Source organism: Boleophthalmus pectinirostris, unplaced genomic scaffold (genome assembly GCF_026225935.1).
Source record: "Boleophthalmus pectinirostris isolate CB_2022bp ecotype Guang Dong unplaced genomic scaffold, ASM2622593v1 HiC_scaffold_9, whole genome shotgun sequence".
NCBI lineage: Eukaryota > Metazoa > Chordata > Actinopteri > Gobiiformes > Gobiidae > Boleophthalmus > Boleophthalmus pectinirostris.
Genome location: NW_026571541.1, coordinates 30199912 through 30227896, shown reverse-complemented (window position 1 = coordinate 30227896; position 27985 = coordinate 30199912). Strand labels below are relative to the sequence as shown.

At 38.0% G+C, this 27985-nt stretch overlaps 1 protein-coding gene across 1 annotated transcript in view; it reads left to right on the top strand.

The window, feature by feature from the left end:
• The first annotated feature begins 1216 nt into the window (after window positions 1-1216).
• The window catches only part of LOC110175100 (glutamate receptor ionotropic, kainate 1), a 45652-nt gene continuing 18883 nt past the window's right edge, over window positions 1217-27985 (top strand). The window contains 5 exon segments of the mRNA XM_020941215.2: window positions 1217-1301; window positions 21264-21431; window positions 23046-23193; window positions 23195-23301; window positions 24713-24894. Of these exon segments, the coding sequence (XP_020796874.2) occupies window positions 1217-1301; window positions 21264-21431; window positions 23046-23193; window positions 23195-23301; window positions 24713-24894 (690 nt within the window).

The following is a 27985-nucleotide window of genomic DNA, read 5'->3' as shown; positions in this document are numbered from 1 at the left end:
AAAAACATAACCTCCTTGGCGGAGGTAATTATACAAAACATATTTTAACATTTCAACATTTCCATTGAGATAGGTGGACCTGTCTGTGTTTTTGTAGCGTGTTCCAGTCCAGGGTGCAGGAGGAGAGTGCAACAGCAGACCTACATGCAGATTGTGACAAGGCGACCCCCAAAAAATCTTTTGCAACCCACCTAAGGGTCACGACCCAGTCTTTGGGAAACAATGTACTATAATATGTATGTAGGTACGTGCAAATACATAGATACTTTTTTTACTTTACTACATTTGAGAGCAGGTATCTGTACTTTCTACTTCACAAAATTTTTGAACTGGACTGAAAAGTAAAAGTATTTGTAGTTTAATCAAACAATAAATAAACAAACAAACAAATAAAATAAATAAATAAAATAATATAAACAAATGTATTAAAAACTTATACAGAACATAACATGACTTCAATTGTTTCTACTGAAGAAAAATCTTTATCAAAATCATTACATCTGAAGCTTTATTAGATCTCAGATTAGATACAAATTACTTTTACTCTTTACTCTTTAACTACATTTTTAAACGGGTACTTTAACATTTTTACTTAAGCCGACATTTTCATGTTGTATTCTTACTTTGACTTGAGTACATCTTTGCGCTGGTATCTGTACGTAAGTAACAAAATTTAGTTTTTCTTTCAGCACTGGTATTTATTATGAATTATCAGTGCCATAATTATCTTGACTTTGAGTAAATATATTTAGCTATAACTTCAAAACATCGCGTGATTCCAGGTAGTTTCGTGAAAAAATACACACCTTGCAAATGATTGTTGTTAATGTCCTACGCTCTTATTGTGAAAATACAAGACAGGAAGCAGTTTGCCATGACATCTTTCTCTTGACACCAATCACAGGACCGTCTTTAGTTACTGCTTCAATCCAACTCCGCGCGGGGAAAGCCATAATTACAGTGATGCCCGTGCGCTCCGTGTCACTTTTACGCACAAATTACGCATTCGGAATGGAGTAATTTTGACTTTTTTGCACACACTTCAATGTTGATGTCGGACTTTTCAGGTTTATTTTGACAGATCATCATGTTTGAGAGGAGGATGCGAGTCTGGTGCCTGTCTCGTTTTGGATATTTAGACAGAAAAGTTCCAGTATGAGCTTGAAGGAGCTGTAACACGGATGTGAATGAGGGATTGGACTCTGGAGGGAGGACCATGGCGCCACACAAGGGACTGTTGTCTCCGCTGCTTTACTTTGTCACACACTTCTGCCTCGGTTCGGCGCAAGTGCTCAGAATCGGTGAGTGCTCCGATGAGACGCTAAAGAAAGACGCCTGAAGTAAACGAAAATATCACCTCATATGTAGGCCACACTTTGGTCAAACCATTCCACTGTAGACCCACATCTGCAAACTGGGTTATAACTTCCAATTCAAACTCTTACATTGATCTAGTTTATTTTGTGCTCACGCCAAATCTGATTTAAAGACTGAGACCCACATGATTCATTGAAAATAAATAAATAAATAAATAAAATAAACAAAAATGAAAGGAAAGAAAGAAAAAAGATGCCAGAACATTAGAAAGTTCCATCAAATTATCTATCAAAAATACCTATTGCATTAAAACTGCTGTCATCTCTTTAACATTAAAGCAAAGAAAATAAGAATGCATTTAAAGAAAATTAAAGCCCCAGTATGTAACTTTCTACCAAAAAGTGGACTAAAATAAAAACATTTTCATTATGGATGTGTTTATTGCACTGAAAAACACAGAAAAACATGTCTTTACTCTGAGCAAGCTTGCATCTCCACAAACCTGACACTTATTTGGCATGGATGAGGGCCTCCTCCTGCTTGTTTCTATGGAAATGTTGTTCCTTTGGCTATAATATTCCACAGTAAGGCATACAACATGTTTATCTCCATGTAGAATGTTCCAAAGTATGGTTTTAAACTATTTCTATGAGATCTTATAGATGATGTGCCACCTCCAGAAAGTTACATACTGTATCTTTATGAATTATAAAATCAATCAATCAATCATATCAATCAGTATTTCTTACTGCTTTTAGCACTCTTCATGGATCTTGGTCTTGACTCTATAGATGCCCCTGGTTTTTTGCTTTTAATAATCTAATAATAATATTTTTCTTCACTCATTTGAATAGGTATTGGAAAAAAGTCAAATTCACAGGACACAAATGAACCTTTCCTGAATAGTTTTAGAATGATCGTGAACTGTATCAGAACAAGTATAAGAGCACATGGTCCACTGTGGAACCTACCTGGACCACAGATATATTGATGATATAACACACACACACACACACAGGCACACTGATATAAGGCCACATGGTAATATGAAAGAGTACTAAAAAGTACTACTTAATGTTGAAAATCACATTCTATTTTCTAAAGAAAGTGTTTTTCATTGTATTAAGTATTGAGTATTGAGTCTATTCCTTAGAATTGAAAGAGAGTTTGAAATGTATCATGGCAACTCGTCTAGAGTTATGAAAGCCAAAGTGCTTCTGCCTCTTTGTTCTTCCTTAGATTTCTGATGTAACCAGGACCAAAGTGTGAGGGGGAGAGTTTGTCTTTTTTGTTGCAAATTAATGAAGTGCTTCTCGTTCTCATTGAGTTGCATCACACATGTTGAAATATTGGCCTCTGGTGTGCAGTGCCACAGGCTGCACTCCTCGCTGTGTCTGCAGAGAACCCACGGCTATAGGACTACAGGCATTATGAGCTTCTCAAACTCAGACGGGCTTTGGCAGAAGGCTGCAACAGCATCTATGAAATCTGTATACTGAGTATTAGTTTTATTTTTAGGACTGGGAACTGCTATCCCTGTAGAACATATTTCTAGTGATATTGAGTTTGAAGATTTGATTCTTGGTGGGTTCTCAGGCACGGCTACAGAAATTTAGTCCTCAATTCATGAACATTAGTTTTCTTTTGCAAACTTACCTTGGCCTTCACTCTTGTTTTCAAAACTAAATACTATATGTTGCTCAGTATACTTTACCGGTCAAAAGTTTTAGAACACCACACTTTTTCCATTTTTTACTGTTTACTGTTGACCAAAATGTATTCTGAACTTTTGATTCATGAAAGTGTCCACCTTTGGCAGATATAACAGCTGAACACACTCGTGGCTCGTTCTTTTTGCAATAGAAATCAAATATTCTTCAGAAAGTTCTTCCCAATTCTGTTGCAGAAGTTCCCATAAATGTGTGGCACTTGTAGGTTCCTTGACTTTCACTCTTCTGTCCAGTTCATCCCAAACAAGCTCGATGGGGTTTAAGTCTGGAGACTGTGCTGGACACTCCATGTTTTCAAGTTCACTGTCTTGTTCTTTTTTCCTGAGGTAGTTTTGGCAGAGCTTGGACTTGTGTTTTGTTATTTTTTATCTTATTTTTAACCTCTGTCTGCTCAGTTCTTACCTTTGTACCATTTCAAGCTTTTCATTGGACTTGCACGATTTGAACTGCAATAAAAAAACTGGAAGAACTAGGTTTATATTTATATGCCTCATGTTAAAGCTCAGATCCTCCAGAATTCCCTCACTGAGCTGTAGAGGCTGCACTAGCACTGATTCATGGTTGGCTGTAGGTGCTGGGGTTTAGGTCGTGACTATTCACATCAGAGAGAGACATTTTAGGTTTAAACCAACTGGACTTGGCTTTCTGATTGGATAATCGTCTTGAGTACCTTGATGCTTTTTACAATCAACAATAATTATTATCAGTAAAAGTCATATTTCTTGCACTGAATTTGACATTTCTACAAACCCTCCCTTTGAAACACTTTATATTGTAATTTTCTGTAATATTTATTATGGGGAGATGTAAATTAGAAAACAAACACTGATATTTTCTTTCTTTTTCTTTATTCAAACACATGCACATCTTGTCTAAACCCAGTGATTGTGTCCATTGTTAATCTGTGTAAATGATCTATGGGTGACCTCGTAATCCCCGTGATAGTCTGAGCGTTATAATCGGGCCCATATGGTGAGCCTCATTACCACTGCCCCGTCCGATTGTCCGCTGCACACCACTCTCCCTGTCTCTCTCCGTCTCTCTCTTTGAGTTCTGTAATGATACTCGACCGATGGCGACTCTCACTAATCTCTTCTTTCTTCTGCACAAGCAAACATGGCGACTATTTACAGCAGTGAAGAGCATAAAAAACAAACTGGAGGTAGTGCGAGGTTAAGAAATGCTTTATTGAAATTCATGCATCTCCCAGTCTTGAGTTTGTCTTGGTCAGGATTACTTTAGCTGGAGGATTTGATGGTGCATGTTTTGGGTTGATTTGGGAAACTGGAGTGCTCAGAGGAAACCATGGACACGGATAACTCGCTAGTTGCCGCGTTCCAAGTTCAAAGTGAGCATGGGTGAGGTTAAATGTTTGTATTAACCCGCTCTTCATGATCCTGGAGGTTTTATTTCGCTGTTTTGCCTATAAAATTAAGATAAGAGCTTAAATAACAGACAAATCAGGCACCTTCTTTCCCTGAGGTTGCTCAAATAAATATCAAATTCACGTCCAAATGTGTAGTTTTATGTAGGTTCAATAATTTCTCATGTCGTCAGCGCACCAGTGAAGGGAGATACAGTAGTGTCTTCGCTCTGAGGAACACTGTAACACTATAATCTGTTAACTTGGCCCATCCAGTCAATCTCCAATCCAGAATCTTAAACATCACAATGAATGCTGCAGGTTTGTCTTTTTTCCATGTACTAAAGTAAGATTTACTCACCCCAGTACAGATATATTGTAAAAGCAGCACTTAGGGTCAAATTAAGACTGCTGTGCATTATAGGACAATGGTGATGGTGATGATGTTGATCCTATGATTCACTTTTACTGCTGCTCCATGCTCAAACAGTCACAAAATAAACTGTTGAAAACTACTGCTTGACATCACAATGTGGAACAGAGCATTTTGAGTTTTAGACATGTAGACAGATGCAGGGTTACTCAAACATGTGTGAATGAAACAAAAGACAACTCCAGTTCTGTTTTTGATGAGGTAACAGCATTATAACATGACCTGAAGCTCCCAAGAGTCAATTTGATTTGTAAGGTATGCTTTACTGATTCACTCATTTTATTTGACCCATCCTTCACCTAGTTCCACTGGGGAAACTGTCAGGAGCAGTGTCTCCTGCCATACAGCACCCAGGGGCCCATCTCTAGATCTTGATCTAGTCCTGGTCAGGACTACTTTAGCTGGAGGATTTGACCTGTTGTGCATGTTTTGGGGTAAGGGGGAAACAGTCCTGCCTGGAGGAAACCTTCTCAGACACAGGGAAAACATACAAAGTTCAACCCAGGGGTCGAACCAGGAAACTTCTTGTGATACAAGTGCTAAGTTCTAGCCACTCCATCTATTACCAGGATGCCAAAAGTGAAAAATTACAGCTGGACAAGTTTTGTTTTTCCTGTTTTTGAAACAGGGAAACTGACAGGTCTAACTGACCTACACTATCTGTCAAAACTTTAGACTTCGGCAAAGAGAAATTCAATTTGTCAACTGGACAAACATTTATTTAGTTCAAAAACTTTTTGCAGCTCATCCAAGCTGCTTCTTCAGTTCTGGTCGGAACGACGATTTTACAAACTTATACTTAATTTTTTTCCTTTCTGTTTTCTACTTCACTATTAATCATGGAAGTAAAGTAAATGAAAAAGTAGTGTTAGTGCATGTTTTAAAGGGCTCACATTACTCTTTCTGATCTGGTCTCTCAGGGGTCACTATAGGTCAGTTTCAGTCTTATCACAATCTTCTACTTCAGAAAGACAGTACTTCACTGTAATTGGCTGAAGCCCCTGTCCACTCCCTGTGGCAGGTGAGTGAGTGTGATGGAGACGGACCAATCAGAGGAGAGCGTGAGAGGGCGGCTTCCTGCTTTATCAGTATTTAGAGCAGTCGTCATGTGGGCTGAATGTTTTGGTGTCAGAGGCCAGAACAGAGGAGGCTCAGTCCTGCACATCAAACACATCGTGGTCTGGACTCAGACAGGAGCTGGACGAGAGAGAGAGGAGGAGGAGGAGAGATGAGAGAGGAGGAGGAAAGATGGGAGATTGGGATAAGAGAAGTGAGGCCAAAAGGGAAAAGAGAGGGAGAAAGAAGAGAGATGAGAGAAAGGGAAAGAGGAGAGTTAGGGCCAAATAAAAAGCGGGAGAGAGATGAGGAGGGTAGACGGAGAGAGAGAAAGAGGAGTGGGAGAGAGATGAAGAGGAGAGAAATGAGAGAGGGGAGATAAGAAAAGAGGAGGGAGAGTGAGACCACAAGGGAAAAGACAAAGAGAGAGGAGAAAGAGATGAGAGAGGGGGAAAGAGACGGAGAGTGAGGCCAGAAGGGAGAAGAGAGGGAGCGAGAGGAAGAGGAGGAGGAGAGAGATCAGAGAGGGGAGAAAGGGAAAGAGGAGAGTCAGGGCCGAAAAAAGCGAGAGATAGAGAGAGAAGGAGAGAGGAGACAGAGAGAGACAGAAGGAGAGGAGGCGAGAGAGGAAGAGGAGAGAAATGAAAGAGGATAGATAAGGAAAGAGGAGGGAGAGTGAGACCACAGGGGAAAAGAAGAGAGAGAGGAGGAGAGGGATGGATGGAGGGGGGATGTGTGCAGTTTAACACTACGTCATTGTCCCTGTGCTCTCACATGGACGTCCTCTGAGATGGACCGAAGACATGTCCACTGGAGTTTACATAGAGCAGGGGGCAGGGAGGGCGATCTGTGCTGAAAATTACACACTACTGTTTTATGAATCACTTACGCTGTTAATTAGAAAACCATAAATCACAATCATCCCCTAAAAGTATTCTAAATGTACAATCTTGTCAAAACTATGAACTCCAATAAATGAATAAGAGAATGTGTAACTTTTCTGGTGGAGGGTCCGTCAAATACTTTTTCTTAGTGGAGATGTTATTGCAGTATAATATTAAACCTTTCTATCTTCATGGAGACTAAATTAGACCAGGTCAAATCTGTGGAGAGGCGACTCCGCTCACAGTCAGAATGTCTGTTTTTCTAGGTGCTTTTGTACGGAAGCCGAGAGGGGTCACAACAAACACAAACGCTGCAACAAATACAAATGCGACAACACAACAAAAAGCCACAACACACCAAAAAAAAATCCACAAAGGAAATGACCGCGGGACTCTATTTTAATGCAAACGCCGCAACAAATACAAATGCGACAACACAACAAAAAGCCACAACACACCAAAAAAAAATCCACAAAGGAAATGACCGCGGGACTCTATTTTAATGCAAACGCTGCAACAAATACAAACTCCACAACACATTAGAAAGCCACAACACATCAATAAGCCACATCGGAAGTGACCGTGGGACTCTGTTTTCTGACGGACCGACCAAGTGGCAAGTAAAGAAGAAGAACTACAACATGAAACGAATAATGATAAAACGATAAATTACTTTTACTTACGTTTCCAACTTCTAAGTTCCTTTACTTTTCACGTTGTAGTTTTTCTTCTTCACTTGCCACTTGATCGGTCCGTCGGAAAATTGAGTCACTTCCGTTGTGGCTTTTTGATGTGTTGTGGCTTTTTGATGTGTTGTGGCTTTTTAATGTGTTGCGGCATTTGCGTTTGTGTTGTGGCGTTTGTATTTGTTGTGGCGTTTGCATTAAAATAGAGTCCCGCGGTCATTTCCGTTGTGGCTTTTTTTGGTTTGTTGTGGCTTTTTGTTGTGTTGTCGCATTTGTGTTTGTTGCGCCGTTTGCGTTTGTTGTGACCCCCCTCGGCATCCGTACTTTTGAGCTATAAAACCACCTAAGTCTGTGCAATTAATTGAATTTTGATCACAATTTCGATTTGTGCGTGAAACGATCTCCAAACTCATATAATCGAGTTGAAACGATAAAGCTTAACAAAGTTTATTTTTGGATATTTTTTATATAAATAAGTATATTTATTTTATTTTTTAATATAGAGATTGTAGAACAGCTGGATATATAATTTGTTTTCCTATGTCTTATTTCATGTTCAAAGTATATTTTATTCATTTTATGTTTTATACATCTCAAAAAACTGCTCTGAGGTTCATATTTGTAGCCTATATATTTTCAATTTAAAAGTTTTGTGTAAATTATCAATAACAAAGTGTTTAGAAATGCTGAGAAGAAATGCTGAATAAATGCATCATGTAACAAAAAAATAATCATTGGAATAATCGTGACCAAAATAATAATCGTGACCAAAATAATAAGAGCAATATTGACCAAAATAATCGTGATAATGATTTTTTCCATAATCGAGCAGCCCTAAAACCACCTGTAATTGAATAAATGTAAAATAGAGCTGTTTAATGTTATACTGTGGAACATTCTTGGCAGAGCAATGACAAATCGTTAAACACAAGCAGGTAACGGATCCTACCCAAAAGGTTTGTCTGTGCTTTTCTCTCAACTGGATTTGGACCAGTTTAATTTTTCATGTTATTTTTTCTGCTGCTGTGACGCTTTGACCAGTCAGATTCAGATATTTGTCATGACACTCCAAGTTTTCTGATCATTTTCAGCGAGAGCCATCCAAGATTCAGCATGACACAAACTCTGGTGTGAGCTACTTTTTGTGTCATTTCAGCTAAAATGAGCCCACACATCCCTTAATCTTGTAAATAAGTGACACTCGTCCATTTGGGGCCTAATCGTGTATCGAATGAGAGCATTGATCTGCGTGTCATGTGCAAACAGTGTGTGATGAGCTCTTATTGGAGAGTTGTATTACAGTATATCAGTCTATTTCTCAAAGCCACAGCTCAGAGGCACAATGTGGAAGAGGAGAGGCAGGCGGGCCGGGGCCAGAGCCAGTGACCCAGATCTGGGCTGCACCACATGGGAGATGCAAGTGTGTGTGTGTGTGTGTTTGTGTGTTTGCTCGGTGGTAAACTGTCCAAAATGTTGAACCTCTCATCACAACAAACTAAACCCTGCCAGAGCTGAAAGATGAATCACTATCGAATCAAAATCGCAATTTGAACAGATGCAATTAAACAACCGAATGTCATAAAACTGTAATTCTCAAATGTGATTCTTGTATCAGTTTGTCAGTTTATATTTCAGTCTTTTTGTGGAAGTGTTTGAAATGTGAACTTTGAACATAATCCTCTTATTAAAACAGAAAATCTAATTGTAATCCTTGTCAGTTGAACAGTTACTTGAGATAACAGCTTTCTATTGCTATTTTAATTCTATGTGTGTAATATTGAACCTGTAACATCTCAATGACTCTATAGTCTTCTCTTTCTTCTGTTTGTGTACTCATATAACATATAGCAGATTATAATAATGTTATACATTTGACTTGCTCTGAGTTTCACTGTCTCAGTTTTCCCTGGATTATTGCGTCACAGGTCGCCAGGCTGGCACCACCTAGTGCCTTCGTTCAATTTCATTTCTCTCCAGCGACTAGATCAGGAATCAAAATACACTAGATGGTTTCTAAGAACCCCGAAAGTTGTAGACCGCGCACCGGCCAATCAGCGAAGAGCTGAACCAACCCAAGTTGCGATAGCAGACTGCATATGCTATCCTCCTTTGTCAAATACAAACTTTGCATTTTTTATTGCACCTTTAATTTGACAATGATCGTTAACAGACATGTTTACTGTCTGCTTTGTTTGCTGTTGTACCACGCAATTACTAACTTACACCACTGAGTGTTACTTACACCACTAAATAAAAAATCTACCCGCCAACCCTCTAGCAAACGAATCCTAATGCCGCGAGGTCAGACAGTTTCCACAAAGTGAAACCGGCTGATGAATCAGGCTAGCGTCTCAGGTAGAAATCATTTCCTGAGCTGTTTTTAAGGAAAGCGTATTATGCTAAATTTACATTTTTCTACCATGTAATAACATTGTTCCCTCATCAAAAACATGCCTGAAGAGGTTTTTTATGTCATTCATGTATGTTGGAGTAATTTTGAGATCTCTCTCAGACCCTATTCGAACCCTCCTTATGGTTATTGTAAGATTTGTCCAATGGTCAGCCCACAAGCCCACCCATGCTCCTACACAATTCTCCATAAATATACAAAAGCATGATACAAACAATACACTACAGCTAATCACATCACAGCACTGAGGTTTGTGCGGAAAACAAACACCAACCAAGAGATGTACTTCAGATGTACTTATTTTAACACCAATACAGAATATTTTTTGTGTTACATTTGTGGACATGGAAGAGGTCTGTGCTTTTCTCTCAACTTGATGTAATAAAAGTTAGATTTTTTTTTTTTTTACTTTTCTGCCGTGATGATGCTTTGACCAATCAGATTCAAACAGTCGTCATGACATTTTGCATTTTCAGATCTCTTTTAACGAGATAATGTGTAGAACTCAACTCAGAGTGACACACATCTGGAGACAGCCAGGTTAGCAATTAATACAACACAGAAGTAAAATACTCCCTCTTCAAGGACTTTTTCTAATCATCAGCATCAAATTGTGTTCGTATTACTCTGCCAGCCATGTTGCTATTGTGTGTTGTGTGTTTTGTGTGTACATGTCAAGGCAAAACAAGACAAGAATATACGACGCTGACCTTTAAGCTCGTGGATGACACAAACATTGTCCAGGACACAGGCATGTTGTGTTGGACTGTGAACTTTTAATTGGGCCTGCTGTGTGCAGATAGGACTCCTGTCACCATCACTGCACGTACTTCATTACAGCGTGATAATATGACCAAGTCTCTTCACTATTGTACTATGAGCAGTGTTTACCAACCAGGGGTCCAAGAACAGGGGGTAGACCAACACACTGCAGGGGGCGGGGAGACGATGAGCTAATATTTCATAATTCACTTCATCATTCCAGGCTGGTGTGGTGGATCAGTACAATAAAGTTATTTTCAAGGCTGCACGATGAATGATGAATGAATGAATCCAGTACCAATTAGCAAATACCAAAGGCAGCAATTTTCCAAGTACCATAAATCACAGAGTTGGGGACTTGTAAATCGTGACTTGGACTCGAGTCAGACTTGAGTCACACTTTTTTAGGATTTGAGACTTGACTTGATAAAATGGACTAAGACTTGGGACTTGACGTGGACTTGAAGGTCAGTGATGTGGGACTTGACTTGGACTTGAGGCCTGTGACTTAATAAAACTTGATGCTTCTCCTAAAAAATATGTTTTTAGAAAATACATTTCTCCTTTCTAGGGATGTAACAGTAACTGAAATATCGTGATATCGTATCATCAAAGTTCTCACAGTAATATCGTGGACCATCACAATATATCAAATTACAAGTCTCTTTGCTTAAATTAAGAGTTATGGTGCAGCAATAACTAAAAAAAAGACAGAGGGAACTACATAGACCATAATCCTTTGCTCCATTTAGATGCAGACTACAAGAAGAAATAACACTTCTAAGCACTTTTAAGTCTTAGTTCTTTGGATTAAGTCTTGTCAAGGCATTTTAAAAGGAAAAAGTAGCAGATTTTTAGCTGTTTAGCCTCCACAAAATGTCATAATAAATATTGTATCGTGAGGGTCATACCGTGACAATATCGTATCGTGAGACTTGGATATCGTTACACCCCTACTCTTTACAGTTGATAAATGCTGTGCTTAATTTTACAGAAACAAACTGGAACATGTCCCTACCACTTCTCTCTTTGGTACTATGATGTAACTGAAGTACTGTGATGTAGTATCCTCAAATGTACTACAGTAATGTACAGTACAATACAGTAAAAGAGAGGGAACTACATAGAACATGATCGTTCCATTTCAGTGCAGACTGCATGACAAAATAACTGTTGTTAAGCACTTTTAAATCTTAATTCATTCTGTTCTGACCGTAATGATTCACTCTAAGATCTTGTCAAGACATTTAAAAAAAACTAAAAAAAACATTTCTACAACTCTTATATATACTCAATTATAAATATACCATGACTTTTAAGTACAATTTAGTTTAAAAGTCATATAAATTGCTAAAATCTAAGCTACATTTGGTACTTTCGCTTAAAGACTTCATATGACTTGAAGCTCAAACCAGACGACTTGGACTTGACTTGGACTTATGGGTCAGTGACTCGAGACTCGACTTGGACTTGCCTGTATTTGACTTGGGACTTGACTCAGACTTGAGGTCAAAGACTTGAGACTTACTTGAGACTTACAAAACAACGACTTGGTCCCACTTCTGCCGTAAATTCCTCCACAAAAAACAAAAACTCTTGTCTTGTTCTGCATAAAAACTGCTAAAACTGTCGATTATCAAACTATTGATTATTGATATTTCAGTCTTTTTGTCAATTCGTCTGTATGTGTTTTAAATGTGAACTAAAGTATAAATTGTATGGTTGTCAGAAAAATCGGATACAAAGGAAAATTTTGATATTTTTCCCAAATTATTCATTCCTAGTTATGCAATCATCAAAGTGCAGTTAAAGTGTAATTATGTAAACTTTATAATGATGGTTTTACGAGTATTAACCTTGGAAAGAATTTATTTAAATTTGAATGGCCCCTTAATATGATTATATAATATTTCCAATTTGAATAAAAATGTGTTGACTAGATGGAAAAAATAAGCAGTTTTATAGTTATAGTTTGAAAAGTAGATTTTTAAACTTTCTATCATCTTATAATAGAGGTTTTAAATGTCATCCATGCATGTTTGGGTAAATTAGCGATCTCTCCATAAGTATAATAATTCTCCATAAGTATAAAAAAACATGATACAAAATAAGGCTGTCCAATTAATCGAATTTTGATCGCGATTTCGATTTGTGTGTCAAACGATCTCCAAACTCATATAATCGAGTTGAAACGATTAAACCTTAACAAAGTTTATTTTGGGATTTTTAAAATATAAATAAGTATATATTTAAATTTTTTTTAATGTAGAGATTGTAGAACAGCTGGATATATAGTTTATTTTGGATACATTTATGCTTTTCTATGCCTTATTTCTTGTTCAAAGTATATTATTTTATTTATTTTATGTTTTATACATCGCAAAACTGCTCTAAGGTTCATATTTGTAGCCTATATTTATTTTCAATTTGAAAATTTTGCATAAATTATCAACAACAAAGTGTTTTTTTGAGAGAGAAATGCTGAATAAATGCATTGCGTAAGTAAGTAAAAATAATCGTTTGAATAATCGTGATTTCAATATCGACCAAAATAATCGTGATAATGCTGATTGTGTTGTGACACTGCTTTGAAGGGGGACTGACTTAGCACGGGGAGCAAAGGGAGGTGGAAACTCAGAGTATCAAAAATTAAACCTATAAAACATGTTAATACGTTGTTTTTGGCAACTATAACATTTTCAAAACAATAAACACAGAGATCTAAATATGTTATGTGTTAGACATAGAAAATGTTTAATGTAATTGTTTAAAATTGAAATCGCAGTTGTGTTTAAATCACTAGAAATAAGAACCAGGATTATTGAAGAGTGATGGCCTATTTCCCGCTCCCACTACCCAGCATGCACCTCTTTGCAGGAAATCAGCAAAGTCATTACGACATATGAAAATAAAAGTATGATCTAATCTGGGTGGATATGAAAGAGGAGGTGGGCCGTCTGTCTCTGTGGGGGGCACCAAACAGGAGGAAATGAAGGACTCAATGAATCATAAATGTGCTCTAAGGCAGAGTGATAACAGGAGCCCACGAATACTTCATCAAAATACTGCAAAGATGACTGGCAGCTGCTGTTATACACTGCTACTTCAAACACTGCAAATACTACTGGAATTACAACTACTGCAAATACAGCTACTATGTCAACAACTGCTAATTTAACCATTGCTACTACTACTTACTACTACTACTACCACTGCAAATAGTACTACTACTACTATTTCAACCACTACTACTTCAACCACTACTGCTCTAACCACTGCTACTACTCCTACTACTACAACTACCACTGCAAATAGTACTACTACTACTATTTCAACCACTACTACTTCAGCCACTACTACTCTAACCACTGCTACTACTACTGCTACTACTACTACTACTACCACTGCAAATAGTACTACTACTATTTCAACCACTACTACTTCAACCACTACACTTCAACCACTACTACTCTAACCACTACTACTCTAACCACTGCTACTACTACTGCTACTACTATTACTACTACTACTTCTACTACTACTACTACTTCTGCTACTTCTACTGCTACTACTACTACTATGAATACTTAAAGGACTACTACTTCAACTGCTGCTACTACTACTACTAATACTTCAGCCACTACTTCTACTGCTACTACTACTACAAATACTTCAACGACTACTACGTCAACCACTGCTACTACTACCAATACTTTAATGACTATTACTTTAACCGCTGCTACTGCTACTATTACTACTACTACTACAACAAATACTACCAATAATTCAATCACTGCTACTACCAGTACTAATATTTCAACCACTAATACTTGAACCACTTTGCCTTTTACTACTGCCACTACTACTTCTACTACTACTTCTACTGCTAATACTTCACTACTACAAATATTTTTTATTCAAGTTGATTTAAATCTTCAATAGTTTGCTTGTTTAGTTACTTGATGATTTGGTGAATTTGAAAGACAAATATATTATCCTCATTTGATGTTACTTAAAGTATTTCGATTGACTGATGCATGTTTGAGGATATCCGCCCTCTTTTTGTTTACTTACTTGCAATTATTTAAAGGTCCTATATTTCACAAAATTGACTCTTGTGAGCTTTTAGTCATCTTAGAATGTTGGACCTCCTCAAAAACATACCTTGTGTTTTTTTTCATTCATGTTTGAGTATTTTTTTTTATTATTAGTCTGTCTACTGTCCAAAACTCAAAATGCTCTGTTCCACAATGTATGGAGCTTAAAATCTGCAGCCACTATGAAGAGCCAGGGTCTTTAAATTCTGCAGTTTTGAAAAGGAATCAATGGATCTGGACATGAAATCCCTAAGCTGGAAAAAAGAACACTATGTCTTCTATAACCAGAGCCTGTTGATTGCATTTATGTCAAAGGAGTGAAGCCATTTTCATGTTTTTAAAGTGTCACCTTCCTTTTCTGTGTAAATTATAACACAGAAACGGACAGAAAAGACCGGCTTGAACACTTAATACATATTTCCTTTGAAGTGGGGTTTGTCAAAGGAATTTTAACATTTTTGTACCATGAAAGCTCTCGCCTGTCCTGTTTTTTAATCTTGTCATTCTGAAATCAAATCATATTATTGGTTGCACTGGTGGAAGAAGTACACAATCTTATTACTTAAGCAAAAGTACAGATACTGAAGTAAGTGTCACAGGAAAAAATCTATTCAGTAAAAATATTAAAGTACCTGTTTCAAATGTACTTAAAGAGCAACAAGTAAAAGTATTAAAATAAGTCTTCACATGTAGTAATTTTGATAAAGGTTTGCAATTGAATAGATAAAAGTAGAATAGAAGAGAGCATTTTTTTGTAGCTGTTTTTATTTGTATATTTTGTTTGCTCAAACTACAAATGTGTTTAAATTTACTCCCAGCCTTTTCAGCAGGTCTCAGACAGTAATAATAATAAAAAAACTAGATAGCTTCTCTCAAATGTAGTGAAGTAAAAGTAAAAAGCTAAAATGTATACTTACATACAGTACAGTCCTTTACTGCTTTTACTTTGTTACATTCATACATGTAAAACAAGTCAATACGTGGTCATGAGCTATTTTCCCACCTTTAGGACTAATTCTGCTGTCTGCTTACAAGCTTTAGTATAGTCCAAATTTAAATTTGCTGGTTGCATATGATTAGCATGTGATTAGGGGTCAACAACAAGATGCAAATGAGGCATCAGCTGCTATTTTTGTTCTAAAGGAGTCTAGATTTTACCCAATCTTTCACAAAAATCTCACTGTTTCTATATTTTACAGGGTAGAATAGATACATCCCCACTCAGTTTTGATTGTAGCCTGAGTGGTACACAGACATGGCAGCATCAGTGTGTATGAAAAAGGGTGTTCACATTTGAAATCTTTGGGGGGTATTTTCAAAGGAGAGACACAAAAATGAAACAAACTAAATTATATCTGAAGGAGTGTTGCAAGAAACAAATGTTCCCTCCAGTCCTCTGGTCAGAGCCGCTTGATGGTACCCAAAGACCTGCTATAAAACATGAGGGGACCAGTTCTTTCAGTCTGTGGCCCCCAAATTAATAGAATGCCCTACCCCTAGCCCTCCGTGAGGCAGGCTCTATTGACTCGCTCAAGACAATGCTATTTAGACAAGCTTTTGATTGACTGTGTCTGTAATTCCTCTGTTTTTGTACATGTTGTTTATTGCATTCTGTAAAGCACTTTGTGATTTTTTTTTTTAATATGTGAAAGGTGCTATATAAATAAAGCCTTACCGTATTTTTTCAGAATATAAGTCACACATTTTTTCATGGTTTGGGTAGTCCTGTGACTTATACTCTGATGCGACATATATTCAAATTTTCAGACTGACAGCTGCAAGAGGCTCTAGGCTTGTGTATCAGTTTTCTGCGCATATCTTCTGCAGAAAAGCCACTGTCCTGCTGCAAGTAGTGAAATATGCAGCAGAAAACAGTAATCGAGCAGCAGAAAGAAAGCTTGGAGTGAGTGAGAAACTTGTGAGGGACTGGCAGAAAGTGGGAAAGGAGAACACAGCTTCACGGCAACTGGGAGGGTGCACCATGCAACTTTCCTGGAAGTCACTGGATGACAAAGCGACTTCAGTGACAACCAAAGTTGCAAAGAGTTGCTCAGAAGTGACACCGAGGATTTTGTGATTTGGAGTGAGATCGAGAGTTTGGTAAACGTATGTTATGTTGTTTATGCTATAGTTATCTGAATAATTGTTAATATGTTACGTCAACATATTAACACCTGTTCAGCCTGTTGTTTTACTTTTACTATAACTTTCCTTTCAAGATAAAATGTTGGTTCCTGGTCCCTGATTTTATAAAATACATTTCCCCCAAAAAGTGCGACTTATAGTCCGGTGTGACTTATATATGTTTTTTTTTTTCTTCATTATGCATTTTTTGGCTGGTGCGACTTCTACTCCAGTGCGACTTATAGTGCAAAAAATATGGTACTTACTCACATAATAAAATAAGTAGGAAAAAAAAGCCAATGTCATGCCCACCTGTCTGACAGTCATATAAACCACAAAAATAATATATTCAAATAAATAATTTAGAAAAAAGTCATATTTTAAACAAATATTACAGTAGTCGCCTGTGCCTGTGTCTAATCCAACTTGTGTCTGCCCCTGCTGTGCTCTTACTGTCCACCAGGCAGCGCTAGACCTCATTTTGGTAAACACAGATTCAAACTTTTTTTTACACAAGACACAAAACAAAACTAGAAAATGTTAAAGTGAATATAACGGTATATTATTTGATCTGCAAATGGTTCACATGGACTGTCTTCTGTCAGACCAGGTCATCATGATCAGTGTACAGGCTGCTGTGTTTAGGTAAGAGCTAACTGAGCTAGTTAGTTAGTTAGTTAGCATGTAGCTCATAGGCTAATTAGCATCTTAAGTCCTACATTATACAGTGATCTTTGTCATTTGTAATATAGCTGTATGTGTGTGTAAAAAGCAGCGTATGACATCTAAGTTTACTCCATTTACAAAAATATTGAATCACGATTAATGAACTGAAAAAGCTAAATGCTAAAGCTAATGCCTCATGTTGCTACTGCTACTTAGCAGACTTCTTTGTTGTCCACATGAGCTGCTTTAAAATCATTCAGTGCCTGTTTTTGAATGATTATTTTTAAATGAAGCCTCAATATTGTTTCTGTACTTTTCTAACAGTCTACATTTTATTTGGCTGATATTAAAGCCTGATGGCACCCGCCCGTCTCAGTGGAGATGCTGAAATAACTCACATTAAGGCATTAAACTTATCTCTCTCCTCGGAGACATGCAGAGGATGCCACCAGGCTAATACAGGTCAGATCTGTGGAGAGGTGGGCTCGTTCACAGTAAATTGCATGTTTTTTGTTTTTTTATTTATTTATTCAATATTTTACCAGGTAAGTCACTTGAGGACACTTTCTCATTTACAGTGACGACCTGGCCAAGAGGCAATATAAAACAAAAGCACAAACAGAAAACACTTACACATCAACTATAACATGAAACAGTGAATAGAGATATAAGACAGTAAAACATTTGCAGGTTAAAGATATGAAAGTGTTAAAAACATGTGCAATTATCCTGTAAAATACTCTGGATGGAGTTTTTAAAAGTCGACAGAGGTAAAAATGAACTAAGTGTTAAAGCCTGTTAAAGGTGGTTCCAGTCACTTGCTGCAGAAAATGAAAAATGAAATGAGTAACGCTGAAAGCTGTGCGGGCCTTAGGACTTTAGGGCTTTTCAAGATATTTTTGTCAATTAAAACACTTGCAATTAAGTAAGATAGGTATGTTTAATGTCTGTGGCGTGTTTTAGGGAAAATAATACAATTCAACTGAGAAAAGCGCTGGTGAACCCTGCACCAGAAAAGTGGCTTATTGCACTAAAATCATAAGTAAGTAAGTCTTTATTTGTATAGTGCTTTTCACAGACATTTTTTGTCACAAAGACGTTTTACAGAGCATTATTCAACATTATTCATTCAGCATTATTCATTCACTCTATACCTGGTGATGGTAAGCTACTGTTGTAGCCACAGTTGCCCTGGGGCAGACTGACAGAAGCGCAGCTGCCATGCCAATTGGTGCCATCGGTCCCCCCGACCACCACCATCACTCACGCACACACCATAACTGTTCTGCTCACATAGAAGAACATGTCTGCTGCAGTTGTGCTCTGACGGACGTGTGACAGACAGGCTGCTCTTCTCTATAATCCACATGTGAGTGAGAAGTCTTATTTCATACTGTCGCTGTAGAGCACTGTGCGGGCTTTCCTCTGGACACACAGTATTATGCAGTTTAGCGTGGACATGTTTGTATCTCAGATCTCATCACACTAAGGACGACACTGAACAGATCTGTCTCTGTGCATGAACCTGACTCTTTATTAAGTTATTTTTTAGTTTTAGCCCAGATTTAGGCCAACTCATAAATGTTTTTTTTATTCTAATTGAAATATTCAAACATAAACCATTAAGGCAACTGTCGTAATCAGATCAATGCATCACACGTTACTTGGATACTTTTATATAGTTTATAGATGGTTTGTCTGATGTGCGTAAAACTGCAGTAGGGGGCCGACTGAAGAGGAATACATTAAACCCAAACTGATTCATTAGGAGCTTGGATCTCATTATCATTATAAAATGTGCATTCATTATTTTTTAGTCCTCGTTAATTACCTCATGTAGTTTTTGTCAGGTAAAAAAAATCCCGGCAATGCTGGTGCAGTCACTGGCTGCAACTGTCGCCTCGGGGCAGCTCACAGTCATGTGGTTTCCGTTCTGTGTCGAGAATCTCTCATTTCACAAACAGACATTGTCATAGCGAGCGTGTGTGTGGTCTGGGATGGTCCTTTTTCAGCCAATAACAAGATTCAGTATTTGTCTTTCTGCAGTGAATGTGATTAAATTCACAAATGCAGTTTTTATGGTTTTATTTCTCTAGAATATTATAAATTGTTGTATTTTTGAATGATGATTACAGAAATAGACTTATGTTGTCATGATACTAAAATTTCAAACTACTATACCACCATACAAATACTGATACACGATACTGAATCTGATACCACAATGATCATTTAAAACACTCTTTCATTAGACAGTAGAATGTGAATTTCAACATTAAATCATAGTACTTTCTTTTATATTACCATGTGTTTTTACATCTGTGCAATTTAGTGTCAGTTAGTATTGAAACTAGATACTTACTTGAGCAGGTATCGATACAAAAAGGTCACATTCACAGGCCAGAAATGAATCTTTCCTGAATAGCTTTAGAATAATCTTTATATTACCATGGTCTTACTGTATATCGTATCTGTGAAATCTTTCAGTTGTCCAGGTAGGTTTTATAGTGGTCCATGGGCGTAAACTAGTCTATGTGCTCTTACTTGTTCTGATACAGCTCAAGATCATCATCATTTGGTTTTCCGATAATTTATGTTATTAAGTTATTTTTTTCAGACCAAGAGTTTGTTTTCATACCTGACACTTTCGACTGATCACTAGCGCTCTTCCTCAAAGTGGTCTCGTGACGTTGCTGTGAGCTGTCCGATCATCTGATTTAAACAGGTTTTGGCGCTGTCTTCCTACCGGTGGAGGCAGGACAACAGCGCCATGTGGAGTTCGACTTCCTCAGGACAGTATCCCAGGTGTGTGAGAGTAAAAAAGCAAAAGACAGAACCACATAAGGGACTGGGACGGAGCAAACATCATTGGAACAGAGGACAACAAATATCGATTAAAGGGACAGTCTGGAATTTTGAACATAGGACCTCATATCCTAGTGAGCCAGAGTGTTGGAGATGTGTGGAGACACTTTTTAAAATATTCTATCCAGTCCTTGTATTTGCAGAGGTCGCTGGTGCTAGGCTAGTGCATGTTAATGGCCATAGTTATCCTGCCACTAAAAACAGTCTCACCCACTCCACAAAATACCTGAAGCAAATCTGTTATTACCCCAGACTGTCGATGTAAATGTCTGTGTCTGCAATGGAAATACAGAGACATGCCCATTGGACTTTAAACCAGGATGAGGGGGCTTTTTTACTCTCACACACCTGGGATACTGTCCTGAGGAAGTCAGACTGTAGATGGCACTGTCATCCTTCCTCCACCGGTAGCAAGACAGTGCCAAAACCTGTTTAAATCAGCTGAGCGGACATGTCACAGCAACATCATGTGACCACTGAGGAGGTTGAAATTATCAGGTATGAAAACAAACTCTTGGTCTGAAAAAAATAACATAATAATATGAAGTTAATTTCTGTCACCTGTTTTTAGTATCTGTACTTGTTCAAAGGAGTCTATTTTCAATATTAGATTTTCACTACTTTTTACAAGCCTGTTCTCCAGTTAGACAGTACGACATATCAGGTCATGCAAATGGACGAGAGGAGGGGAAGTCCAAGCAGAGCCGGATTAAACCATCTCTCCCAGGTCTTATTTCTATGCCACAAGAAAAACAAGGTTATGCAATTGTCAACAACAGTAACCTTCAAATCTGGAATTAGACAAGTGGCCGAGATTTGGAGATTAACTGTGATACTAATACTGATTTGTACTGCCGTGTGCGTCCACAGGGGGCATCTTTGAGACGCTGGAGAATGACCCCATCGGAGTGGAGGAGCTGGCCTTTAAATTCGCCGTCACCAATATTAACCGTAACCGGACGCTCATGCCAAACACCACGCTGACCTACGACATTCAGAGGATCAACCTGTTTGATAGTTTTGAGGCTTCCAGGAGAGGTGAGGAGTGGGGACAACGGAAAGGAGAACGAATGGGGTTGTTATCTGGAATTTCATGAGCAGTTTAATCTCCCTTTTCACTTATGAAGATGCTGTTCACTCTCTACCTCCCTGTATACAGATTTTAATCATCATGAATTCACTTTTAGTCAATTAACTGATGCACATGGCGTGTCTTTAGTTCACCAAGTTTTTTTTTTTTGTCAACAAACACCCTACTTTTCTCTACTCCACCTTTATATTAGATAGCTACAACAGATTATTTATGTATATGCACACACATTTTCATCCACATGTGTCTCTCTGGGATCAAGTAATGTAGTGATCACTATATAACACAAAGGGCTGATGTAAAATTTAGGACTAAGGGGCAGACTACAGCTACACAGTTTAGCAGCATCAGAAGATTTGTCCTTTATGGAGCCCGAGTATGAGTGAATAGACACCAGACCTGACCAGTTTTTAGAGTTTTGTTATAATTATATTGAAATAAATTAAGCAAATGATAACACCACAGCAAACCTAGAACAAAATATAATCCTGGCAGGGTATTGATTAAGCGGAAGGAAACCAGTGGTTGCAGTTTGTGTGTATGGTCCAAACTAATCCAAGGTAATGTAATCCAGGTTGAAAGTATTTAGTCCAGGGTTCGGTAGGTGGAAAAAAATAAGTGGGTTTCTCCTACCGTGAATTAGGTCGCCATTAGGGTATGTCTTAGTTGAGTTGAAAGATGCAGTTTAGTTGATTTTGTGATGAATCAGTCCATAACGAAAACCTTGAGCTTTGAATTCTGGACTCAAAGCATCTCCCCATGCACAACCCGAATAATAAAATGTGTATGGAAGTGCTTGGATATGAAGGTTGTGAGTTTGAAATGTTTGTTTGTCGATGCCAAACCACGCCACAGCCACAGTGGAGCGAAGGAGGAGGAAGTGACACTCTGACCCGTAACTTAAAGGAAGTGGGGAAAATCGGGGTAGAGCAGAAACTGACCTGTTACAATTAAAGTGTCTCAGATGCGGGTTATACTGAACTTAAACAAAATGCATTTATGTTTACACTGGGGTAGATTTAGACTTAGATTTACTGTCATTGTACAAAATACAACAAAACTTCGAGTAGCATCATTATGCAGTTCCAATATTTTTACATGATTTAAAATGGTAAATGGGCATGTTTATTTTGCCCTTTTTATTTCCAGTGGGCACTTAAAATGCTTTACATTAAAAAAAAATTTAAAAAAAATGCTCTCCCATGTGGACGAGTCTAAATAGACACTGGGGTTAAGGCAGGTAAAGTGTCTTGCAGAAGGACACACTGAGTGAATCAGACTATTCTCCCTATTAATGTTGGGAGTGGAATTTGAACTGCTGACCTTCAGATTAATAGAGAAACATTTTAACACATGAGCTAAGAGCAATTTCATAAACAACTGTGCGCATACTGTAGTGGTTTTATAAAGTAATACTGCTTAAAATGTATTTGTATCTCATATCAAATGTACAGTAATTGTTCCTGTATTGTAATTAATAGTTTGCCGTATTGTGATTCCCAGATTTAATTACCTGTATTGTTTTTGTCTTACGCTAATCATTCGTGTCCTTTCTCCATCAGCCTGTGACCAGTTGGCGTTGGGCGTGGGCGCTGTGTTCGGCCCGTCTCACAGCTCCTCGGTCAGTGCGGTCCAGTCCATCTGCAACGCTCTGGAAGTGCCTCACATCCAGACGCGCTGGAAGCACCCATCTGTGGACAACAAGGACAGTTTACGTCAACCTGTTCCCCGAGTATGCGTCCATCAGCCGCGCCGTGCTCGATATTGTGCAGTACTACAAGTGGAAGACCGTCACTGTGGTCTATGAGGACGCTACGGGTGAGTTCATTGAAACGGTTCAAAGCAGGGTTATGTTCTTTCCAATCTGTTTCAAGTGTGGAGCGGCAAGAAAAGGAGCTCAGTGCACAGTTTTGAAGGGGATAATAGCTGAATAGTAAAATTATTCTGGGCACTTGTGTGAGGCCTCGTTAAAATGCAAAATGCGGTTACCATGATCACTTGAGCCCTTGTGAGGAGTGACCGATGCAATAACGTGGTTAATGCGACAGCCCTATGTAAAATTTAGGTTACGTTTACACAGAAACAAATCACCTTATTGGAAACGGTTTTCATCCAGATTCGTTTCTATGTCTGCAATCCTTCCCTATCCACACAGCTTTGCACATATTTGTTTACATTTTGCAGAAACGAAACTTAAAACCGCATGGCTAATTTGCATAAACTGAGCGCTCATAAAACAACCCGCTATTGTGCGCTGATGCGGTTCAGCTTCTGTTGGACTAAATGACATGACTCAGTGGAATGTGAGTGTTCTTTCTGTGACAGAGGGGTGTTCTGCTAATGGTGAGTCTGTTCAGTGCTTCTGTCGCGTTGAAGATGGTTCATGTTAAACTTTTCAGAGATTATACATCTGCAGGTCATACGCACAGACCGTATATATGAATGACCAGATCATTCCGTCTCTGGAGCCGTTTTCCATCGGATTAGTGTGGACAAACACTGCATCTGCAACGAAAACGACTCGAATACGAACTAGTGTGGATGGGGCCCTAGTTTAGAGCAGTGGTTCTCAAATTGGGGATGAGACGATTCCAGTGAAGGATAATAAGAGGTTATGCTATAGGCTCTATTCACGCTTACGTCACAAACCAGGAAGACGTCTGGAAAGATGCGATTACAACTTCCCGACACTGGGCTTGCGATCGACAAATGAGGTGTGGTTGTAATTGTTCATTAGCCGAACATAACGGAGTGCTACAATGACATGTAGATGAAGAAAAATTGGGCCATTTTCAAATTTTTTCCAAAATTTTGTCAGACTTATGGCCGGAACAGAGCACGCCGGAAGTTGTAATCACATCTGTCCAAATGTCTTCCTGCTTTCTGACGTAACGTGAATAGAGCCTATTACTAAACTATTATGCAATCCAACTCTAGCTACCTGAGAACCCTTTTAAATACACATAAATATAAGAAATGTGGTCTGGTCCATGAAGAATTTTGTGAGGAAGGACCCCCATTTTACGATTACAATTTTACAATGTCAGATACAGTACATTTATGTGTACAATTATGCAGGCAAATTTGTACAGATTTAAACAGTTGTATTTTTTTTTTTTACATAAGAGCAAGTATAATTTCACGAAAATGTTGTCAAGTAGTGGAACATTTTATTGCTGAGATGGGCTTAGACTGAATGACAAAAGCTGTGTTCATTTTTATATTCCAGGACTAATTCGGTTGCAAGAGTTGATCAAAGCTCCATCGAGGTACAGCATCAAGATCAAAATCCGACAGCTGCCCACAGGAAGTAAAGACGCCCGGCCGCTGCTCAAAGAGATGAAGAAGGGCAAAGAGTTCTACGTCATCTTCGACTGCTCCTACCAGACCTCCGCCGATGTGCTCAAACAGGTCACTGTCATACACTTTAGTTCATCATAATTCATATCAATTATATCTCCAGTCATTGTTTTTACGTGACAGCAAATATTAGGACAGAATTAGTGATTTTAGATATTGTCATCAGTTCAAGTACAATTAGTTGTTATGTTACAATCTTTTGACTTACAAAACTCTGTCACAGTTTTGAAAACACAATGGCATTGTTTACAGGCACTCCAATCTGATTATTATCTGATTTCGAGACCTTTGTGATCTTTTTAAATGACATTCAGACCAAAATCTGAACAAAATCAGACAATTTTGTTGTTTACATATAAAAATAATGTAATTTTCAACATGAAATAAGAGTGTTATTATTCATTATTATTATGTTGTTTTTCACTAATTTACTTGTTGTTTATTTGTTTCATTATTGGTACCATAGACTGTCTATATACTGTAGGTGGAGCAAACCTGCTAACCACCCCAGTTCACTTTCTTTTGAAAAACTGTGGCCCCCTTCTCTGAAAATACTGCTGTCAGCCTTGTCATTCTGCTCAATTTAACCAACTGTACATGATCCCGGTCTTTATATCACAATTTTATCCATAAAACAATATATTAGGGCTGTAACAATACCTAAATTTCTCTGTATGATATTCACGATATCCATCTCATGCTTCCATATTTATTGCAATATTTTGTGGAGCCTAACAAAACTATGAATATACTACTTTTTCCTTTAAAAATGCCTTGACAAGCCTTTCATTCTGTCATAAACCAAAGATTTAAGATTTAAAAGTGCTTAATAACGGTTATTTCATTACGGAAATTGGACTGAAACAGAGCAAAGGATCATGGTCTATGTAGTTCGCTCTGTTTCTTTTAACTATTGCTGCACCATAACAATGAATTTAAGCAAAGAGACTTGAGATTCGATATATTGTGATGGCCCACGATATTACTGACAGACTTTCGACGATACAGTATCACGACATTTCGATTGTCTTTACATCCTTACAATATATGAGAACACTTATATATAGATATATACAGTCGAGGATTTTTTTTACACACGCTGGAGCATGCATGTGTGTTTGAGCATGTGTGAGTTGTATTAAACAGAAAAAAATCCCTCAAAAATTAAGAATCACTCTCTTTCCAGATTAGCAGATCATCACAGGGTCATATCTGAATTTCATTTCCATTTGTCTTACCGCACATTTGGAGCTTAAAACACCAATTTACCAGCTCCTGATGGACTTGAATTCCAGTGCGATTTCCGTGAGGCGCACTTCTATCATGTCGGAGCAGCTGCCACAGTCACACCTCCAGTGAATTGATTCTTGGTGTGAAAAGTTGGTTCTCAGCTGGAACTATTTCCCTTGTGAGTTAAAGTGAATATGGCAAATTTTCTATTAGCGACAGAATATGAGGGTAGTTTGAGTGAAAACCTGCAGGCAAAAGAAAAGGAGACAATATAATGAAAAAAATAAAGCTGGAAATGTGCTAAGAACTACAGACTGGACAGCCCCAAATTGTGTTAAACATGTCACAGCCCTCTTCAGATTATTGTAGCTGTGAGCTGTTGGGTACCAAGTTCACAAATTGGATGTGTGTGGATTTTTGTATAGTAATATCTTTCATTTTTTAATTACACAGTGCATTTTAAGGTACTCAAATGCTAAATTTATGAATACTTTACTCTATACATTCGGTGTCATTAAGCTGCTTCTTTAGCCACAGTTGTAGTGTGGAAGGCTGCAGATCTAAACCTCAGCCTTTGTGACTAAAAGCATCACACATTCATACAGGGCAAAGGTTGGTGAAATGGGTTGCCCCATGACACAATGACAGTATGAATCGCTGACACTGTTGCTAAGGCAAGTTCAGACTGCAGCCTAAATCCGATTTTTTTTGCCCCTATGGGACCTGTACCTGATCTTTTAATGACAGTCTGAACGACACAGATATGATTTTTTCGAATGTGACCCAGGCCACTTGGATATGTGCTCCTAAAACCGATACATATCCAAAAACGTACTCAGTTTCTCACTGAAATAGGCCGGTGAAGATGTGTTTCCTCTCGCGAGTGTGGTACAAGTAGGCACAGACAAATGTACACAAACGTTCTTCTCGTCATACGAAAATTGTGTATGAACTCTGTGTCAGTGAAGCAGTGAAGCACAAAGCAGTCCCCCCACTCTTGGCTGCGACTCTGCACCCACACATTTCTTTCTACGGATGTTGCTGCCACTGCCCCACAAAACACCATGGCCAAAAACCTTGTCCTTCTTCTCAATCTCCTCCTTATAACAAAAAAGCATACAAGTTGCAGTTAATTGGAAATGTGAATGACCTCACAAAAAAAACGGATTTCACAAAAAAATCCAAAAGCCTTATTAAGCATTAAGCTCTGCAGTCTGAAGGTAGCCTAAGAAGACCCCTTTACTGATATATTGAATGCAGAAAAAACGATGGTTGTTAAGCACTGCCGATATTTTGGACGGACGGAGGGAAGATATAGATTTAAATTTACTACAAGCTCACCCACAACCTTATTTTAGTGGATAAGAGAGCTGTGTAGTCACGTTTTGTGCAGGGTCTTCTTGGTAGTTATTGTAAGTGTCCATGTAGTTGGCTCAAACAAAACATCAGCCTCTGCTGGAGATTTAAGGCCAATTGCTGCATACACTCTCTCTACCCTCTACCAACTGAGCCTTGATTGGACTGAATGTTTGAAAGCCAGTTGTGAATGATTTTACTCATCTGTTGTTGTTCCTGTGAGTTATATAATTACAGATATCAAACAGGTAATTATAAACTCTGTAGTATTGACTATTACTATGTCCATGTTTGCCAAGACGTTATTTAAAAAAAAAAAAAAAAGCTTTTTGACATTAACCATCTGAGTGTGCTATGCATTTTTTCACGTTTAAATTGCTCTTCTTTGCATTTGCACCTCTACAAGAACTTTGATGTGCATTTTTTATTTCATCTAATATATCCAGTTCAGCATGTGATAGTTTTGTACAGTATCATTTATACAGGTTCTTGATATTGATAGTGATACTGTAAACCAAAAAGGAAATACATGTCGCAGAATGAGTGGAGATATTGC